General features: G+C 41.6%; 1 protein-coding gene, 1 long non-coding RNA gene and 1 pseudogene across 2 annotated transcripts in view; all 3 read left to right on the top strand.

Annotated features, from left to right (window-relative positions):
- Nucleotides 1-18,584, top strand: part of LOC139706035 (uncharacterized) — a 70,525-nt gene extending 51,941 nt beyond the window's left edge. The window contains exons 4-6 of the mRNA XM_071613416.1: nt 10,184-10,264; nt 17,519-17,593; nt 18,536-18,584. Coding sequence (XP_071469517.1) covers nt 10,184-10,264; nt 17,519-17,593; nt 18,536-18,540 — 161 coding nt within the window. The 3' untranslated portion in view covers nt 18,541-18,584. The remainder of the gene's footprint in view (nt 1-10,183; nt 10,265-17,518; nt 17,594-18,535) is intronic.
- The window catches only part of LOC114095954 (uncharacterized), a 288,590-nt gene that overhangs the window by 213,545 nt on the left and 52,439 nt on the right, over nt 1-22,606 (top strand). The window lies entirely within an intron of this gene.
- LOC114095948 (selenide, water dikinase 1 pseudogene) lies at nt 974-2,677 on the top strand (annotated as a pseudogene).

Genomic DNA, 22,606 nt, shown 5'->3' with positions numbered 1-22,606 from the left:
TCAGAAGTTCACAGTCCACAGAAGTTCCCATAAAAGCAGTTTTTTTCTTTCACTGTTTTGGGCAAGTTAACCCTTCAAGGACAACACCTGAGAAGGGGAGAGTTTCTTTTCCCCCTCCTTTCCTCCCCCTGCCAGCTGTTACCATGGAGCCCAGTTGCTAACTTCTCTTATCTTAGAAATGTTGACATCTCTGTGAAGCTCTGGCTCAAGGCCAGAGGTTTTGTAAAAGGATCTGTCTTCCTTATCACACTTTGTGAAGCACAGCTGAAGGTCAGAGGCTTTGTTTACATATTTCTACAAACTACTATACTGGATATACATGTTTGTGAAAAACTAGTAAGGGGGTGTCCAGCACCTGGAGTGCTGATTTCTTCCTGGCCAGTGGCCAAGTAAAACAGGGCAACACGAAAATAGGAAGTTTATCTACATTGAACTCTTTGGTAGAGACTCTTTTGCTGACAGTCCTAAAATCAGCCATGGTGGAGATTTCTAGAGAAGCCCAGGTAAGACTTTTCTGTGAAGGAAGCGGGTGTCATTACAGCCCTCATGTAAGCTTTATCATTAGCCAGGGAAAAATCAGTCAATATTTTATGGATTCCAAATACATATACAATATTATTTATTCTAACATTTTAATCTGGAGGGAGAGGGGCTCCCTAACTCAGACAAGAACCCCTTTAATACTAGCTACATAAAAATTTGCCCCACAAGGAGACAGTCTTACACTGTAAAGGGCATTGTATAGTAGAAAAGGCCAGCAAGGCCAGGAACCACAGACCAAGAATGAGGCACCAGGGGAGGAGTGGAGGGGGAGGGTGGCCACGCAGGGGTTAATTTTTTTTGTCTGCCAACATTTTTGTGCACAGCCAGCTCCCTGTCTGGGTAAAGTACCTACCAGCACCTAGCCCTACAGGCCTGATGGACCTGGGCGCCCTGCCTGTCCAGTAGGCAGCAGGTACCAGTCCAGCCTGTGGACCCCTTGGGCTTCCCACCACCCACGGCTCCACCTGGATGGCCTGAGTTGGCAGGGCTTAGCTGGCAGTGCCTCTCCTCCTTTGCCACCAGCCAGCAGCATAGCGCCACAGAAAGAGCAGGATGGGCCTGTTGTTCCTTTGAAGATGGCAGCCTGAGACTTAAGGTATTCCAAGTGCAGTCCTTGGGGATGGGCTGCCTGTGCCATGGGCCTCATGGAAAGCGCCTGGATCCTGGGCACATGCCACAATGTCCACCCCTCTGCATGTGCCGGGCCTGGAGGTAGGTGGATCAGAAGTAAAAATCCCAGCCAAACAAGAGAGAGGGAGGGAAGGGGCTAACCTGTAAGGAACAATGTCTATACGGGAGTCCTTTAACCCAGAAAGTTATGAATTGGATAAGAGCTTCCGGTTAACCAGGTTTACTGAACTGAAGGGCACAGGCTGCAAAGTGCCCCAAGATGTCCTGCAGAAGTTGCTGGAGTCTTTACAAGAGAACCACTTCCAAGAAGATGAACAGTTTCTGGGAGCTGTTATGCCAAGGCTTGGCATCAGAATGGATACTTGCATCGTTCTTTTGAGGCATAGTGGCCTTTCCTTGGTTCAAACCACAGATTACATTTATCCTATTGTAGATGACCCTTACATGATGGGCAGAATAGCATGTGTCAATGTCCACAGAATAGCATGACCTCTATGGAATGGGGGCACAGAATGTGACAATATACTGATGCTCCCTGTAGTCAGTAATAAAATGACCGACAGGAAAGGGATAATGTGATGCCCCTAATTATACAGGGTTTTAAAGATGCAGCTGAGGAAGCAGGGATGTCTGTAACTGATGGCCAAACAATATTAAACCCCTGGCTTGTTCTGGGAGAAGTTGCTACAACTGTCTGCCAGCCTAATGAATTTATCATGCCAGATAACGCAGTACCAGGGGATGTGCTTGTGTTGACAAAACCTCTGGGGACACAAGTCCCTGTTGCTGTGCACCAGTGGCTGGATATTCCTGAAAAATGGAATAAAATTAAGCTACTAGTCACCCAAGAAAATGTAGAATTGGTATACCAAGAAGCAGTGATGAATATGGCACGGCTCAACAGGACACGTACAGGACAGACTCATGCACACGTTCAATGTCCACGCAGCCACTGACATCACAGGCTTTGGGATCTTGCGCCATGCTCAGAATCTAGACAAGCAACTGACAAATGACATGTTATTTGATTCATAACCTCCCTGTGCTGGCCAAGATGGCTGCTGTGAGCAAGGCCTATGGTCTCATGCATGGAACCTGCCCAGAGACATCAGGAGGCCTTCTAATATGTTTACCACATGAGCAAGCTGCTTGGTCTGTGCTGAAATAAAGTCCCCCAAGTATGGTGAAGGTCACCAAGCATGGATTATTGGGATTGTAGAGAAGAGCAACTATACTGCCAGAATCATAGACAAGCCTGGATTATCAAAGTTGCACCACAAGTGGCCACTCAAAATGTGAATCCTGTACCTGGGGCCACCTCCTAAAGTAGACAGAAATAGCAATTTGGTTTTGTTGTTAAATAGATCTATTTCCTTTATCATCACTTCAATTAAAGACTATAAACAACAACAAAAATCTCACTGTGTCTACATATCTGGTGACCTTAGGTCGATTGTGAGTGAATACAATTAATAAAATGAAATCCATGGCCTTCTTTTCCTGTTACATTACATTAACTAAAGATGCCCCCAATCTTGAGGCAGCTTCTGAGTTGAGAATTATATTGTTATACAATACTGTTGATTCATTTTGAATCTTTAGACACTAATCTTTTTCTAAAGGTGCTTTCACCCATCACAGACATTACCGAGAGTAGTATCACATAGCAATTGTATCTTTTCATTTTATGTGTATTTATCATACCAGTTTGGTCTTTTTTGTGTGTCTTGGATGGTATTCTGGAAGAATAGATTTGGTAAGTGACAAGATGGTCTCCTGGTAGTAAGATGTTGCGTGATTCCTTTGTATCTTTGATTTGTAAAGCTGAGATTAATAACTCAAGAGCATCTCTTTGACCCAGGACATTCTCCAATAGTGCATTCAGTTCCACAAGGCAAGTGCTTCAGTCTGGCTTTGGTAGACACATTTACTGGATGGGTCAAGACTTTTCCAACTAGCAATAAGAGGGCTTTCACAATAGCAACCCTACTTTCCCAGGAAATAATTCCACTCTTTGGTTTACCTGCCTGCCTCCAGTCCAGTAATGGCCCTGAGTTTACTTCCTCTCTTACCCAAGAATTGGCTAAAATTTTAAATATAAAATGGAACTTCCACATTCCATATATCATCCATAGAAACCAGGAAAAGTTGAAAGCACTAATAGAACCAAAGGCAACCTTAACCAAATTTTCTATAGATACTCATTTGGATTGGACTGAGCTTTGGCCTTTTGGCCCTTCTCCAAATCTGAGCATTGCTAAAAGCAAAAAACAAAACAAAACAAAATCCACCAAAAATCAACCAACCATCCAAACAAACAAAAACCACCTCTCATAAGCAGCCCTTTTGAACTTATGTATGAGTGACCCCTCCTTCCCCCCACCATTCAACCTCATTTACCTAGTGTTCCTCTTGATATCTTAAAACTTTCTTAGCTTACCTTAGGGCTGCCCTCTGGAAATATGCCCACACTTATCTTCCCCGGCTCCAATCTTCAGAGACCCATGAAGTCCTATTTCAGTAGGGGACTTAGTCTACCTTTCCCCTCCTCAATGCAGAGCCCCCTTAAAAGGAAAATGGGATGGCCCATTGGAAGTCATTTTAACTACCCCTACCACAGGCCACTCCTCCTGGATTCACTTGAGCAGTGCAAAACTTGCTTCCTAATGTCTCTTATCAGTTTTTTTACACAGGCCCCATCCAACTTTACATTAGTTAACTCAGACATTCCTGAGGAAGCTGCCATGACTCACAACCAAAACTCCTGCTGTCCTTCTCCCAGACTTCCTTTCAACTTTCCTTAACATTACTCAGAGATGAATTAAGTTTATCATATTTACTCCCTCTTCACCTTTCTCCTCCTGAAGCATTAGACCTCATTTGACACCTCTGGCTTCAAGGATCATTGACTGACCTAACCCCCACCCAAATCTCTCCTCCTTCTGTTTTCTACATCTCATTTTTTACTTCACAAACAGTCACCTGGATCTGAAACAGCAGAGGCAAGAAGCAGCTGGTGAGTTCACTGAGAGTCCCATCTCTGCAGACAACCATGTTGAAGACTTGAGCATGGAAGGCAGACTCTCTGTTATGGGGACAAATGGATAAAATAACAGAAATAACTGGGGAGCAATTGGGGAAAATAGATCGACTTACTAGCCCGTTAACAAGTTTATCATGCTGGTTTTTGTAATATGCACAAATATAAGCATAGCAATTGTATCTTTTCATTTTATGTGTATTTATCATACCAGAGATTTATTTGGCCCTTATTCCACAGCCTGCTATTGCTCACCCAGTAACATGGTTTGATACCCTTCTTCAATCTGTCTTAATTCCATCACCTTTTTCTAGGTCCTTTGTAACTACTGGGTCCACCCAACAATTTTTGTTTAATTTCTCAGGATTTTCCTCCCGACTTCCACTTTGTGTGTCTCTCAATGACTCATATTGTTACCATGTCAAACTTCAAACCTGGCTTCATGCCATCCTTGGAAAACAGGATTGAGAAGCCAGCTCACTTCTCTCACTGGCAGAGGCTCTTCAGCCTGGCAGGAAGTTCATGTTAATTATTCATTAAACAGATCCTATGCTTTCACCATAATCACAGGAATCCTCCACATAAATTGTTACAAGGGTCTGAATGTGTTACACCTTACCCACAATATCTTTCTGTTGTAGGAAAACAGGGATCTCATGGGGGACTGATGGATACTCAATCTAGAGATATAGGCGGGGCATTCTTTCAGGGGGATGATTTAACTCACGTTTGTAGAAATAACATAGGTTCCAAAACCTTTATGTACTAATACAAGGGTGAATTATCACCTCCCACCATGAGAATGGATTTTGGGGCCATTTCAGAACTCTGTATGGGAAATAGGCTTAACTCATGAGGTTTTAGGGGCTAGAATGGTGAGTGTCCATATGGGAAATCAAAAAATGTTATCTATCTTAACTCTTCCCTTCAGAAAGAATTCCACCTCACACAACATGTAGATTAAATCCCTCTATTTTAGTATCTGGGTCCATTCAAATACAATATAAGTGGACTGGGGATATAGCTCAGTTAGTAGAGTGCTTGCATTACATGCAAAAGGCTCTGGGTTCAATACTCAGCACCACACACACACACACACACACACACACACACTATAATGCCTCACGGAATATATATTATGTTAAATATGAAAACTGTATGTTGCAGTACTGTATCAATTGAACCATATGGCAGAGCCCAGAACACACTGTTAGGATTCTCAAAAGGCCAGTAGCTATCTCATTCCCTGTGAAATTGAAATAACCATAGCAAAACCTGTCCTCCTTATTGGATTAGCATTCGGGACAGGGACTGAGTTTTTGGCATAAACCCTTCTTCTCTCAGGATCCCTCCCAACATTCTGCCCTTATGCCCTTACATTTTGGCTCCCTTTGCCAGGGCTGGGCGGGGGAGGGGTGGAGGGCGGGCGAAGGGTGGAGGACAGGGACATAGCCCACAGGCCAAGACTGGGAACTAAGGAAGGAAAGGAGGTGTTCTGGTAGATTGGGTCACGCAACTCAAGGGTCTGCGTGGCCTGAAGAAAGTCAAACAGGATCAGAGCCTGGATGCCAATGAGCATAGCAAGGACCGCACCTGCCAGGGGTAAGGCGCTCTGGAGCACTGGGAGTCCTGCAGCTGCGCCTTTAAAGCCCCAGGCCCCTCTCCCGGACACTCTCTTTCTGGCCCACCTGAGTTTTTCCTCAGCTGCACCGTGCTCTGCTGTTCTGTCCTATGCTGTCTGCCCTATGTGTGTCTTCTGCCAGGGTTCCACTTCCTGCGATGGCGCGAAGCCAGCGAGGCCCCAGCAACTCCCGCTGCCTCCTGGCTGCCGGCTTTAGCCCTCTGTAACTGCTTTGGCATTAAGACAAAGGCTCATGCACGAGAACACAGTTCTCACACTTTCCAAAACCTTCCTTTGTCTTGCATTTTAGCTTTTATGATTCCGAGGATCAACAGTTTCCAACCATCGTGCCTTCATTTGTGTTTGAATCTCTGTTTAAACACAGAAATATATAATATTGCAGGGCGGGGAGACATAGATCCTGCCAGCAGCACATTTGGGGGAAGTGCTAGAGATTGAAACCAGAGCCTCCAGAGTGCTAGGAACTGATCTGTCATTGAGCTACAGCACCAGCCCAAGGACCTTAACTCTTAAACAAAGAGGTGCTGCTGAGTCTTATATTATTCATTCATTCATTCAGGAATTGAACCCAGGGCTGCTTAACCACCCAGCCATATCCCCAGCCCCTCTTAAAAATATTTTATTTACAGACAGGTCTTGCTGAGTTGCTTAGGGCCTTGCTAAGTTGCTGAGGCTGGCTTTTAAGTTCCAATTCTCCTGCCTCAGACTCCCAAGCTGCTGGGGTTACACCACCATGCCCAGTGCTGCTGAGCCTTATGAATCCTCAGCCAGCGGATGCCTGGGAGGACAGCTGCTTAACTGGGAGTGGGAGGTGCCAAATCTCAGCTGCAAAATCACAGTCATGACTTTAATAAACAAGGTTCTCAATGTTGTTCTTTATTTTAATGTGCAGAATCTTCTTATCATCTGGTGCGGGGCACATAGCAGGTACATGGAACAAAGAGTCTACAAAGGACAGCTTTTACAACCCTCGATGAATAAAGAATTTTTTTAAGAAATAATTTTTTAAAAAATTTTGGTGAAGATAAAACAAAATTTATTATCCCAACCATATTTAGGGTACAGTAAATATTCTCAGCCTCTGAATTTTTAATTATTTATTTCTGCAGTTAAACCTTGCCTGTCTTGAATGATACATTCTTTTTGAAAAAGTTTTTTAAAAATTTTCTTTTCGTGTTACAGGGATCTTGTAAAAAACGATGCACATTGTTAGAGTTTTAAAAAAAATCAGCCTGAGCATTTTATGTCTTTCATTGCTGAGGTTAGTAAATTATATGGGTTGCATATTTAGACTTTTTCTTAAATATTTGGACTTTTACTTGTCATCATATTTTCCATTTACTGTGCATTTCAGGGATTTATTTCCTTCTCTGTCTTTGTGTATTGGTTACTATATGGAATTTTCTTCTGCTGCTTCGTGAGTTACTTGTCATGTTAGTTGTCCTTCACCTGTGTTAGTTGTCCTTCATTTATGACCAACACCAATGCTTATTTGCATTTATCATTAATTTTGCTTTGCCCCTAATTGAACGTATCTGGCATATTTTCACATCCCTTTTGTGTGTTACCTTCAGTCCCATTGCCTTGCTACTGCTCAGAATTGTATATCTGGGTTTTTAAATTATATATATATATTATATGGTATTGGGTTATTTATTATATATATTAATTATATATCTGGGTTATTTTCCATTTTTAGTTTTACTCTCTTCCCCTTTGTTGTTCATAGTCATAATCTGTTTTTTTTTTTTTTTCTTTTTTGGTACCAGGGGTTGAACTCAGGGGCACTCAAGTACTGAATAACATCCCAAGCCCTATTTTGTATTTTATTTAGAGACAGGGTCTCACTGAGTTGCTAAGTGCCTCATTGTTGCTGAGGCTGGCTTTCAACTAGCAATCCTGTCTCAGCCTCTGAGCCACTGGGATTACAGGCATGCACCTGGCTCACAGTCATAATCTCTCTCTCTCTCTCTCTTTTTTAATCTTATAATTGGAGTGCTTTCTGCAAAGTACTTTCAACTTGGATCTTTTTAAAAACTTTATTGGTGCATTACAATTATACATAATAATGGGATTCATTATGCTATATTTGTACATGCAGATAAAGTTATTTGATCAAACTTTTCCCCCAGAACCTTCCTTTTTATTGCCTCCCCTTCCTCCTGACCCAGTTGCTCTTGACTAATATCCCTTTTGTTATTGTTATTATTTTAATTAGAATATTATAATTCTCTATATAAGCAGGATTCATTGTGGTCCATCCTTACATGGACATAGCATAGCATGATTTGGTAGGTTTTGTTCCCATGTCCTTCCATCCTCTCTTTCTCTCAATTCCTTTTCTCTACTCTACTGCCAACTTGGGTCTTTTTTTTTTCCCCCAACTTGGATTTTAAGGGGCAAATAAATATTCTTCTTCTTCTTTTTTAAAATATTTTATTAGTTGTTGAGGGACCTTTATTTATTTATATGTGGGTGCTGACAACTGAACCCAGTGCCTTGCACATGCTAGGAAAGTGGTCTACAACTGGGCCACAACCCCAGCCCCAAATCTGTAAATTTTGAATATCATATTTCCATGCAGCTCTATCTTCAGGTTTGCAGAGTGGAAGAAAAACTAATTTTTTCTTCAGTAAAAACACTTTAGTTTTTAGACAAAATGAATGCTGGGACTATATTAAGTTCACTTTCACTTCCAGAATTTTACAGATTCCATAAAACCAGTCCATGTTATCCTAGATTTATTGTAATTAAGATGGGCATTTTAATCAAACAATCATTTTCAGTCACTGGAAGCAGGTGCTAATCAAGCTTTAACACTAGTCATACTGTCAACTAAATTAATCAGATATGAGATATTTTATAAATAACAGAAGTTTAATGCATAAATTATAAATAGATGTAAACATTTTTAAAGATTAGACTTACACTGTGTGAAGTATAGTAACATTTTGCTTTTGAAAAGAAATCATCAATTTTGGATTTCACATAAGGAATGGTACCCAGGAAATAATATAAAAAGTCAGGAGAATTGTACCTTTAAGAATACAGGGGCTGGGGATGTGGCTCAAGCGGAGGTGCGCTTGCCTGGTATGCATGGGGTGCTGGGTTCAATCCTCAGCATCACATAAAAATAAAATAAAGATGTTGTGTCCACCGAAAACTAAAAAATAAATATTAAAAAACTCTCTCTCTCTCTCTTAAAAAAAAAAAGAGTACAAATGAGTAAGGAAATATTTATTACTGGAGCCACCTCATGGGATGCTTGGATGTTTACTACCAGGGGAGCGTTTTTTTACCTAGAAACAATATAGCTAACTGTTCCCTGTCTGGCTGGCATATGACCCTAGCAACAATGGAGCAGGAAATATTCCTACTGGAAACAAACTTACTTCAAATCTTCTTCTTATTTATTTATTTTATTTGTTCTTTTTAGTTTACATGACAGTTCAGTGTGATTGGACATACTTATGCAAACGTGGACTACTTCTTACTCTAATTAGGATCCTAGTCTTGTGGTTGTACCGATATAGGAATTCACTGCGGTGAATCTTGTTTTGCAAACCATTTAGTCTAAGGTCCCTACTCCCCCAACAAACTAACGAGCAACACCAGCAACAATGATGAAGAATATTGAAGCCTCTGATGCCTGCATTACTGGATGAGAATTAAAAATAGAGTGAATTAATATTTATTTATCTAAAAAAAGGGTTTGTGACATAAAATGAGAAGCCAACAACATGCATTTTTCATGAGAATATTTTGCTTTGTTAGTCCTGTGCCACAAAATGAATTTGACCTTTAAATAAGCAGATAATAAGTTTTATTTTCCTTTTTTAAATCCATAAGACATTTTTCTTTTTTTCTCCCACTATATTAAAAATTTTCGCCTTTCAAAGTCTGCTTTCCATTTTTTAAAATGTTTTTAGTTGTCAATGGACCTTATTTATTTATTTATACATGGTGCTGAGAATCGAACCTAGTGCCTCACAAATGCTAGGCAAGTACTCTACCACTGAGCCACAATCCCAGCTCTCCATTTTTGTTACCATCAAAATATTCATATCTCGTTATATCAGTAATCCTCATCTCACAGGAATATACTTGTCTTCTGTATGATTTCAGCGTGTAGAACATTCTTACCAAGTACTATTTGAATTTTTCCTTTCCCCTCTTTTATTTTATAAGAATTCTTCCTTACAATTTTTTTGGTCTCCACTCTTGCTCAAAAATATGCATCTTCCCTATTATAACATGTAGTGTCCCTGTCATTAGTGTTCCATGGCTGAGTCCGAGTGCACTATAAGCAATGCCTATTTTTTTCACAGATTCATCATTTGTTGGCAGCCCTTGGTGGGAAGAGGATGGCTTGGGCTCTGAGAGGCAAAGAAGTGGAGATGTGGCCTGTGGTGAGTACGTGTTGAGATCATCAGGATTAAGTAAAAATATCAGTTGAAATACATTGAGTTAAAGGAAACTATTTACAAATTATTTTTACCTTTTTAATGTTGTTACTGAAGTTTTAAAGTACATTTGTTACACGCACTAGACTTCTGTTAGAATTCTGATCTACAGCTTCTGTATATTTTCTTTTTCTATTTTTAAAATTTTAATTGATTTTTAAAATATGAGACAGAAGAATGTATTACAAATCATATTATACATACAGAGCATAATTTTTCATACCTCTTGTTGTATAAAAAGTATATTCACACCAATTCATGTCTTCATACATGTACTTTGGACAATGATGTCCATCACATTCCACCATCATTTCTATCCCCATGGCCCCTCCTTCCCCTCCCACCCCTCTGCCCTATCTAGAGTTTGTCTATTCCTCCCATCCCCCCTCCCTATCCCACTATGAATCAGCCTCCTTATATCAGAGAAAACATTTGACATTTTTTTTTTTGTGGGGGATTGGCTAACTTCACTTAGCATTATATTCTCCAACTCTATCCATTTACCTGCAAATGCCATGATTTTATTCTCTTTTAGTGCTGAGTAATATTCCATTGTGTATATATGCCACATTTTTAATCCATTCATCTATTGAAGGACATCTAGGTTGGCTCCACAGTTTAGTTATTGTGAATTATGCTGCTATAAACATTGATGTGGCTGTGTCCCTGTAGTATGGTGTATTTAAGTCCTTTGGGTATAGACCAAGGAGAGGGATAGCTTGGTCAAATAGTGATTGCATTCCCAGTTTTCCAAGAAATCTGCATAATTGCTTTCCATATTGGCTGCACCAATTTGCTGTCCCACCAGCAATGTATGAGTGTGCCTTTTCCCTCACGTCCTCACCAACACTTATTGTTTGTCCTCATAATAGCTGCCATTCTGACAGGATTGAAATAATAAGACTTCTATAGCACAAGAATTAAAATCAACAATCAATAAATGGGATGGATTCAAACTAAAATGTTTCTTCTTAGCAAAAGAAACGATCTATAAACTATCTGTTAGGTGATAGAGAATCTACATACTGGGAGCAAATTTTTACCCCTCACACATCAGGTAGAGCACTAGTCTCTAGGGTATATAAAGAATCCAAAAGCTAAACACCAAAACAAACAATGTCTTTTTGTTTTGCCCCAGGAAGCTATCCAAACCTGCATGAGTCACTAGGGGGGGGGTTCCCTTTTGTGGTTAAAAGACTGCTGATATCAAGCTATCTTTTCTCCACAAGAATATATGACAGTATTCCTCTTGAGCATAAAAGCAACAAAATATCCAGTGGATAATACATTCCCATGGGTTGAAATTGAGTTAAGACTCCCTGGGTGGATAAGAAATAATCCCATAAAACATTTTATCTTAAGTGTGTGGCTAATACCAGAGGGTGCAGGCTTGTATGGGGGAAACAATTTATGCAGTCTATAGGCTACATTTTAATTATTTGATTATTCAATGTGATTTTATTCTATTTTATATATATATAAAACCACCATAATCAGTATCTCACCACAATAGCCACACCTCTACTGCTGGCTCTGGAATCGCACTGTGCCTATAAGCATCTATACCCTCAGAGTGGATGCCACAGGCCCTGCTTTTATATATATATATATAGTATTGTGTAGCATGGACTGAACCCTTGGTGCTTAACCACTAAGCCACATCCACAGCCCTTTTCATATTTTATTTACAGACAGTTCTCACTAACTTGCTTATTTAGGGCCTCACTAAACTGCTGAGGCTGGCTTTGAATTTACAGTCTTGCCTCAGCCTCCAGAACTGCTGGGATTACAGGCATGAGCCACCACACCTGGCTCTCTTTTAGTTTTAATTGGCTGAGGCTTTAATTTTTATTATTTTAAAAACTGGACAGATAATATTGTGTGCATTTGTCATGTACAGTATAATGCTGGAAGTATGTATATTTATTGCAGTATTTCTAGTGAACTTTGTCCTAAGAGGTTTTCCAAGAGTCATACGTTCAAAGTCCTATCAGACTATCTGGATTGGTCACTCCACTGAGGCTGTTGGATCACTAGGTAGCGCTATGTGCCCAGAATTGCCATAGCTGCCACAGGTCAAAAGTTTACAGTGCTCCCTGGGCCAGAGCATAGGGCAACCACCAAGATTTGTACATCTTTTGCTGTGAGTTCTACTCTTTCTTTGTTTATAGTTGCTAGAGTTGATCAAGTTCTGCAAGTGCTCCTAATAATTTTTGTGGGGCAAGATAGGGGTCTGCCTCTTGTGAAGGGCTCCAGAATGGTGGTGAAGCTGAATGTCCACCTCCACCACATTTTCCACTGTAGAAACCCTTGTGTGTAGGGGGATCTGCTATATGTGGTTTCATTCCAACTGGGGGAGGGAGAACATGGGAAAAGCAAATGGTCTCTCTCACTGTTTGAGCCCTGCTTTTCTGGAGTCAAACGTTTGACTCTGGTCACTCTTGAGTTTTGGGGACACCCAGGGTAGTGTTGTTGTCTGTGGATGTTTGCTGGGTGAATTTGTATGGGAGGGGCAGGATGAAGCTGAAGCACTCCTACCTGGTTATCTTCCTGATGTCACCCACACTAATTATCTTTGAGTTATTAATGTACATGTAAGCTAATTTCGTTATTTATATATTCATAATTTTCAAATGGTCTATGGTCAGTATGAATCAATTTTACAGTCAGAAATTACAATAATTGGTTATAAACCATCCCTTCAGTGTCTGGTCCTTTCCATTTTTTCCTGATCACCATCCATTGCTTCAGGCTGGGTGCCTCTCTTGTATTGCCACTCATGTTTGGCAACTTCAAGCACTGAGTGATTTTATTAAAGTTACTGCCTAACTTTAATTTAGACAAAAATTCTAGTGTTCAGCCAAGAGGAGTGAATCTTGAACTTAGAGGAAGAGAATAGACTTGGTAACAGAAACACAGGAGTGCCCCTGGGGAGAGCCAGGATAGTGACAGTCCTCACTGTTCTCAGTGAGTTCCCATTTTCTGGGCAAATAAGTTCCATTCCTGGGCTATGATGAATGTGCATATCATTAGACGGACCACTGTTGAAATTGTGTTATGTGTGTGGGAAATATGTTATGTGTAACAGGAACATCTTCAAAGAATGGAAATGGGCACTGGCCAGTCAAATTCAGAGAGGTTTCTTAGCCTGATCATTACTGCCATTTGGGCCAGATAGTTCTTAGCCATGTTCAGTTGCCCTGTGCTTTGTAGGTTGGTTGGGGCGGCAAACCTGGTTCACCAGAAGAATAGCACCCTCTACTCAGTTGTAATAGTTAAATTTGCCTTCAGAATGTGCCAAAAGTTCCACTGATGGATAAAATCATCTGAAATTGAGAAGTGCTGGTTTAGAGGAGAATTCTATAAGGACTACCCAAGTCTTCTTGATAGGAGACCTGGAAAAAATGTTTTTTGTTTTTTTTTCTGCAAAGATTCTTGAATTGGTTTTTCAAGACCAATTGAGAGAACTCCAAGAGGAAACAAGAGTTCTCCTGGGCTCCTGAGTAGGCTTCCTGTGTTGAGTTTTACAGGGGCAATAATTTCTACCTGTACAGGTGATCTCATGTGTTTCAGATGAACATGAACAGTGGAATAACCTTATGAAAAATACTAGGTCATATGTACTTACAAGTTTTTACTTTTTTGCATTTTCTAATATTGTTTTTGTAGTTGTAGATGGACAGCGTGCTTTTATTTTATTTATTTTTATGTGGTACTAAAAAGATGGAATCCAGTCATTCACACAGGCTAGGCAAGTGCTCTGCCACTGAGCTATAGCCCCAGCACACAGTTTACCTTTTATTAAAAAAAAATTTTTTTGATAGTGAGACCTGAACCATGGGCACTTTACCACTGAGCTACACTGCTAGTCCTTTAAGAAGAAATTATTTATTTATTTATTTTTGAGACAGGGTCTTGATAACTTGCTTAGGGCCTCACTAAGTTGCTAAGGCTGGTCTTGAACTTGTGATCCTCCTGCCTCAGCCTCCCCAACTACTGGGATTACAGACCTGAGGTACTTTGCCTGCCTTACTGATGGTTTTAGGGAACACTGACGAGTATCCATTAGGAAGGGGCATTTTTTTTTTTGATGAGTTAAGCACTGGCTATACCAAAATAATACAGAATGATGATTTGGAGAGCAGTGGTGTCAGCCTAGGTCCAGTCATGAGACTCAAACCACAGAGTAATTTGTAGAGGCAAAGTTTAATATGAAGAATTATTAACTCTAACAGTGATTATCTACTGAGAGGAAAAGAGAGCTCCAAAGAGTCATAGGTGAAGTGTCTGGGGAGCAGCTCTTATCTCCAAGGCTGAGGTAGAGTGCTTAAGGAAAGAATATCTGGAAGAGCCTCCTGCCCAACTCCAGGGCTTCAGATCTATTCCTCCTTGGACAGAACATGCCTTGTTCCTCTGGGTTGCAATGAAGGTTGCTAAGGGTCACATCTGCTGAACTCACTGGGGGAAACTCTCTTCAGCACACAGGAAACCCCACCCCAGGCGATACCATTAGGGAAAATCCCTAATAAAGGCTAACTGCAGAAGGAGGCAATGTCTTTCAGGGGCTTTCTGAGAATGACACATTCACTTTTTGAGCTTTTTATATCCTAGTTGACAAGACAATGTTGGATGGCAGAGAGCCAAGTTCTTCAAGTTTTGTTGTGGGGTGGTTTATTCATGCTGAGAGTATGATGTGGTGTGGGTGCCTGAGGTCAAAGCACTGATCTGTGCTTATACTATGCTGGCTGTCCTGGTGTTACTTAACTTAATCTGCAGAAAAACAGATGGTAAGGTACCATTAGTATTCCCATTTTAAAGATGAGGCAACTAGGATATAAAAAGCTCAATTCTTCGCAGTGGTGGACTCTGTGGGATGAAGCTATGTGGTAAACTCCACAGCCTGAGTTCTGAAATGCATAGTGTATTAAAAATACTCTCCCCTGCCCCCACTGCCTGCTACTTCCAGATCCTGAGCTTTGACCTCAGGCACCCACACCACATTCACTAGCCTCTGCCCAAAGAATTCTGGACAGGGATGGAATTGTTGATGCCACTCTGTAAGTGCCTGGAACTGACATTATATAAGCTTGGTCTCTGTGGGAAGGTGTTGAGTATGGAGTGGGTAGAATGCCATCTCTACAGGGCCGTGTGAAGTCAAGGGCTGAGATGAGAAGTAGGTGAGAGGAGGGGGTGAAGATACAAGCTGTCAGGCCACTGGCATTCTTGCACGTACTCAATGGCCTATATACTTGGCTGCCAGGACACAGCCTGTGTCATTAGCAAACAGCCTCTTGACACTCAAAACAGCTGGGGGTGTTTCTTTTTTTGAAGCCAAAGAAAGATGAGTGAGATGAATGGGGAGGATGAAGGAGCAGGGAAGAAATGGAAAAGCCCCACGGAGAAACCTGAGACTGGAGGGTTCTTGTCAGGACACTGGGGTCATTCAAAGGAGCATTTGAGGGAAGAACAGCTGGGCCTTGTGAAGCTGGAGAGTCGTCTTGGGGCTCTGCTTTCCCTGTCTGTGGGAGGCCGACTAGCACATGACTGTATCTGTCTACCCTGCTGACACTGTTGGTCACTCTGTGATCTGGTTGCCTAGGTAACCAAGACAATTGCCCCAGACTGTGTCTTTGTGCATGGGGGTGCTTTCCTACAGCCCCGTGGGTGAAGCTATGCTCACCTGTTCCTTTGTAATATTACCCCTTGCCCTGTTTGGGATAGAATGTTCCATGGAAACGCCTTTTGTGAGTCCCCTTCTCTTACTCTGCCTTTGGGTGTGGCCTTCCTAGATGTCAGCCAACCCGCTCACAGCAGACATCATGAAGCTAGACTCAGCCCCTTGACCTGATCCCTTGCCTCATTTGAATGGCTTCTCCTCAATAAAATGGGTCAGCATGTGCAGGCACTCCCCCCATCTCCCCCCTCAAGGTCAGAGGAAATGTCACAGCACCCGCAAAGAAAAAGCTTTCTCTGTCTCTTGTGTGGTTATTTCGCACAGCCCAATTAGCCCAGTTCCCCTGGAGTGACCCCTGAGTGTTTTAGTCATGCAACCCGACACCTGTCTCCTTCTCTCTGAACTTCTGCCTCCTCTCTTGTGTCAATAATCTGACATATTGCTGTTTTCTTCTGTTTCTGCTGCCAACTTCTCTGCTCCATCATGTGCCTGGCCTTTCTCATAAAGCATGTCCCAAAAGATAACTCTGCCGCTTTGCACAGGAAACTTCTCTTTGCACATGGTTTTGTCCACATTTGAAGACCCCAGGAAGTAATCCATCTTACTAGGTCTACACTGGTCATAGGTTTGCTCCTTGTCTCATCAATAGTAGCGGTAGGTGCATTGGTAGTGTCACCTGAGACTGTATCAATAGTGCTCAAGGTAGTGGGGAGGGAGGCTCCTGGAGCCACAGACATGTTGAAGTGTCCCTGGTGTGATGACCACATGGCTGGGACATTGAAGGTGGGGGGAGATATTCGACTTCAGCAGGTGGTTGGACAGGAGTCTGTCCAAGCTCTTCTCACCTGAGGATTTTGTTTCAGAAGGAGCCATTTCATTAGAGTCCTGTAGACTCTTCATAGTCTCAACTCTGTCACAACTACTTTTTTGACCTTAGGATAGCACATCCTTTATCTCTAGGTCTTAGTCTTCTCTCCTGCAAAATGGAAAGGTTGGAGTAGAAATAAAATGCTGGTGGTGAGATGATGATGATAAACACTTGGCGAGTACTTTACTGTAAGCAAGGCATGTCTCAGCACTTTACACACATACAATCAGGCAACTCACAGTATTTAAGTGTCACAAGGTGCCCTCTTCCACTAACATTCTACAGAGTGTACTCCTCTACTTTCCCCAGCAATATCACACAAAACCCAAATGGTCCATTCTTCCAGGTGAAAATCTTGATAATTTTGTTCTCAGAGGAAAGCTCTTCTACCTGTTGATTAGAACTATGGTTCTCAGCTTTAAAAAAACAAAGCAGATTTTATTTTCCCAGATTTTATGGAAGATGGAAAAGGATAGAATGTGAAGGTTAGAAATTTGTTATCCTTGAACAGGAGACATGATCAATGCACTTCTCTCCTCACACCCACATTAGCAAGGCTGGGAGAGTGTGTGGGGTTGGAGAGTCTTGCCCTCTGCCAGTCAGGCCTCAGGGCGCAGGACCAGCTGAGCAGAGCCCTTCCTCTCCCCTCCTCCTGCAGCTTCTCCTTGTCCTGCTCCTCCTTCTCCAGTACCAGGGACCAGTCTTCCTCCTTCACCAGCTGGACACTCACCAGGTGAGAGCTAGGATGGCCAGCATGTTTCTGGGGCCCTGGGAGCAGCAGGTGCTCAGGGACCAGCTCTGTGAAGTCAGGTCTGGCTCACAGTGTGGACAGGATGATGGTCCCCAACAGGACACCTTCTCCTGCTGACAGCCTTACAAATCCAGTCCTTCATGCCACAGGATTTCAGTGAAGACCTAGAGTAGGGGGTGAACTGGGAAGGCTGGGGCCATGAGAATGGTCAGGGTGGCAGTGATAAAGTTGGAAGATGAATTGCTACACCCAGTCTAAAACCAGGTGGCAGTAGGTTAGGCCAGTAGGGGGAAGACACCAGCACCATCCTGGGATGCATTAAGTCAGCCCTCCCCTCCCCAAACACCCAAATCCTAGCGAGATGCTCAGTTCCATTCTTCGCCATGGAGACTTTTGCTCCCAGGTCCTGGTGAGATCTTATTACCAGGGTTCAATCTGATATAAATATGCCTCAGGGCATAGGACTAGCTGAACAGAGCCCTGCCTCTTCCCTCCCTCCTACAGCTTCTCCTTGTCCTTGTTATATATAATTATATATAATTAATATATATAAATATATATAATTAAAATTTATTCAATTGCAACAAAAATTGTGCAAAATAAAAATTAACCCCCACCCTCTCCACATCCACCTCATATCCCAGGAATAACTACTATATCATTTTCAGACAAGTGCAAGTAAAAATGCACCTGATGGCCTGGGAAGAATAGCAGGAGTGGCATTGTTCCGTTCTCCATGCTTCCTGTAGAAGCACTGGCACCAGTATAATTCCCAACATCTTCTCTTCTGTAGTCACATAGGCTGGTGGCAGGGGTTAGTGTTTTGTAGAATCATTGTGAAGATTAAGAAAGAACCAGCTCAATAAATTTGGAAACAATGTATATGATAGATGTGATATTTAATTGTTACTATTCATGCTATAGGGTAACCTGGTTATTATAAAGTTTGTGGACATCTTCAGGGGACTTTTAAACCACAGGCTAAAAGTGCTTCTCAGAACCAACCTGCCTCATGGTATGTGATGCTGCTTCTGATGCATCTAAGGAAGCTGCAGGTATGTATAGGTGAATACCTTGCCAGTGGAAGAATCCTCAGCTCCAGTGGCACATTCTGATCATAATCCTCAGCTAAGAGAAGCATCCCTCTTCAGGCCATGTCACTCAAAGATATGCATGTCCTTTTCTCCAGAATGGAGTAGTTATATGGGTCCCAGTGTTTCCTCTAACTTTGTTTTCTAAGATATTCAATTTCTAGTCCCTCCTACTCTCTGCTCTGGACATGAAATAAATGGGTGCAATGCGGTGGGAGGGTTTCACTTCTATGCAATTTTGTGGTGAAGGTGTGAAGGTCCTGGTGGTTTTAATGGAATCCTGATGGACATCTGAGCACATGGCAGAGATCTTTTCTAAAGGCACAGCAGAAGTTCCTGCATCCAAACATTATGTAGAGAAGGTGGTCTGTTATGGTTTGCATCTTAAATGTCCCCCCCCCCCCAAAGGTCATATGTTGAAGGCTAGGTCCCCAAAGCAACATTGTGTTCAGAAGCAGGGCTTTGGGGAGATAATTGGTTCTTGAGGACTCTGACCTCCTTAATGAATTAATACATTTATGGATTATTTTAGTCAGCTTTCTCATTGCTTTAACTAAAAGACCTAACCAGAACAATTGTAGAAGAGGAAAATTTTGTTTCAGGGTTTAAGGTTTCAGAGGTCTTAGTTTATAGAAGGTTGGCTCTATTCATGGGAGCTTGAGGTGAGGCTGCACATCATGGCAGAAGAATGTGGCAGAGGAAAGCTGCTCAAATGATGATTAGGAAGCAGGGAGGGGAAGAGAGACTCCATTCACCAGATTCAAATACATACCCCAAAGCCACACCCTCAATGGCTCACCTCTTCCAGATACCACCCAGTTAATGCCATCAGGGATTAATTCATTGATTGGGTTAAGGCTCTCGCAACCAAATCATTTCTTCTCTGAACATTTTTGCATCATTTCACATGTGAGCTTTTGAGAGACACTTCACATGCACACTGTAACATTCCTCCCCTGGCCCTCAAAAGCTCACACTCATCTGACAATGCAAAATGCATTTAGTCCATTCCCAAGAATCCCCATAGTCTCAATGTCTCCAAGATTGCTGAAAGTTCAAGTCCAAAGTCTTCTCTGAGGCTCAAGGCAGTCTTGCATTGTGAGCTTCCATAAAATTAAAAGCAATTTACAAATATCCAATATATAAAGGTACTGAGTAAACATTTTCATTTACAAAAATAGGGACATCAAAAGAAGGGATGGGACCAAAGCAAGACCAAAATTCAGCTGGGCAAACAGGTCCTATAGTTCTGTGACCAGCATCTGGGACACATGGCATGATGTCCCCTCCAACAGGCTTGTGTAGCTCCACCCCTTTTTGTGCCTTTGTTGTGGTAGCCCAAGTGGCTTTTCTGTTGCCTTGACTCTGGTCAATTCCTGTAGCTTTAGCATGATGTTGGACATTACTGGCATTTCTTAATCTCAGAGACCTCCACTTCAGCTTCAGCTTCCTCCTCACATCTCCATGCTTTGCCCTCTCAGGGGCTGCCTGCAGAAACTCTGACCCTGCTGCACTCTGCCTGTACTCCCAGGACTTCCTTTGAAATCTTGGAGGAAGTCTCCATGACCCCCTAACTCCAGCATCCTGCATTCCTGCAGAACCAGCACTAGGTGGTTGATGCCAAGGTCTGCAGCCATATTGAGCAGCAGCCAAGCCTCCAGAGACCCTTGCTGCAGCAGCCTCTGTGTGTCTGGGTGGCTGAGCACATTTTTAAAACTTTCTAGGCCTCCTTGCACAAGAAGGATTCCCCGATGGTCTCTTCTCCAGAGAATTTTCCCTTTTACTCTCTTGAGCATGAGATGGGTGTGGTATTGCCAGATCCTGAGAAGCCTGCAAACCTTCTTTCTTATTTTTGCTGGGCAAAGTCTGTAGCATTTCTTTAGTGGCTGTAATCTCTTTAAGAACTGCAACTTCCTTAGTCTCAATTTTACTTCTAACTTTGAAGTTCAAGTTTTAAAATCTTTCTGGTCTGCTTTCTGCTTCTGCATGTCACAATAAATTTGGCTAAAATCTGCCAGTAATGTTGCTGCCACCTCCTAAATGCTATGCTGCCTAGACATTTCTTCCACCTGATTAAGATATCCATCACTTAAAATCAGCCTCACAGAAAGTCTGAGAACATGGGCATAATGCAGATAACTTCTCAGACAGAAGATAACACAAATGACGTCTAGCCCAAATGTAACAGAGTCCCACTTTTTGCTTTGAATACAGCTCTTGCTGCTCTGCCACTGAAACTGATGATTTTTTTTTTCATTGTGCACAATTGCAGCACAAGTTCTCATTTCTCTGATCATCCACAATGTAGCATCATACCATATGTGCAGTTATACATGTACCTAAGAAAATAATTCCATCACATTCCACCATCTGTCCTGCCCCCATATCCCTCCTCTTCCCCTCCCTCCCTTTTGCCCAATGTTCCTCCATCTTTCTGTCCCTCCCCCTACATTATGGATCAGCATTCACTTATCAGAGAAAAGTGGTTTGGGGGGTTTGGTTTTGGCCTTTGGTTTGGGGGACTGGCTTATTTCACTTAGCATGATATTCTCTGACTTCATCCATTTACCTGCAAATGCCATAATTTTATTTTCTTTTAATGCTGAGTAATATTACATTGAAATATATATATATATATATATATATATATATATATATATATATATCACAGTTTCTTTGTTCATTCTTTTATTGAAGGACATCTAAGTTCCTTCCATAGGCTACCTATTGTAAATTTAGCTGCTATAAACATTGATATGACTGCGTTACTATAGTATGCTGATCTTACATCTTTTGGGTATAGACTAAGGAGTGGGATAGGTGGGTCAAACGGTGGTTCCATTCCAAGTTTTCTAAGGAATCTCCATACTGCTTTCCAGAATGCTGCACCAATATGCAGTCTAACCAGCAATGTATGACTGTGTCTTTTCCCCCACATCCTCACCAACAATTATTGTTGTTTGTATTTTTGGTAGCTGCCATTCTGACTAGAATGATATGAAATCTTAGAGTGGTTTTGATTTGCATTTCTCTAATCACTAGAGATCATATATTTGTTCATTGATTGTATATCTTGTTCTGAGAAGTGTCTGTTCAGTTCCTTAGCTCATTTATTGATTTTTTTTTTTGGAGTTAAGTTTTTGAGTTCTTTATATATCCTGGAGATTAGTGCTCTATATCTGATGTGCATGTGGCAAATTTTGCTCTCAAAATGTAGGCTCTCTATTCACCTCATTGATTGTTTCTTTTGCTGAGAAGAAGATTTTTAGTTTGACTCCATCCCATTTATTAATTCTTGATTTTATTTTTTGTGCTTTAGGAGTCTTGTTAAGTTGGGGCCTAATCTGACATGATGAAAATTAGGGTCTACTCTTTCCTCTATCAGGTGTAGGTTGTCTGATCAAATTCCTAGGTCCTTGATCCACTTTGAATTGAGTTTTGTGCATGGTGAGAGATAGGGGTTTAGTTTCATTTTGCTGATATAGATTTCCAGTTCTTCCAGGACCATTTGTTGAGGAGGCTATCTTTTCTTCAACATATGTTTTTGACTCCTTTGTCTAGTATGACATAACTATTTATGAGGATTTGTCTCTGTGTCTCCTATTTGGTGCCATTCATCTACATGTCTCCTTTGGTGCCAATACTGGTAAGCAAACAAACAAACAAACAAATAAAAACCTTGGGAATCAACTTAACAAAAGAGGTGAAAGACCTCTACAATGAAAATTACAGAACACTAAAGAAAGAAATTGAAGAAAATGTTAGAAAATGGGAAGATCTACCATGCTCTTGGATAGGCAAAATTAATATTGTCAAAATAGCCATATTACCTGAAGGAAAAGTGAGGAATGTGAGACAGGTAAGCAAGAAGTGAAAGACAGAGACCAGGCAGAGATATACATGA

This window comes from Marmota flaviventris, chromosome 6, assembly GCF_047511675.1.
Source record: "Marmota flaviventris isolate mMarFla1 chromosome 6, mMarFla1.hap1, whole genome shotgun sequence".
Lineage (NCBI taxonomy): Eukaryota > Metazoa > Chordata > Mammalia > Rodentia > Sciuridae > Marmota > Marmota flaviventris.
The sequence above is the reverse complement of the archived record's forward strand: the minus strand, read 5'-3'. Positions and strand labels throughout refer to the sequence as shown.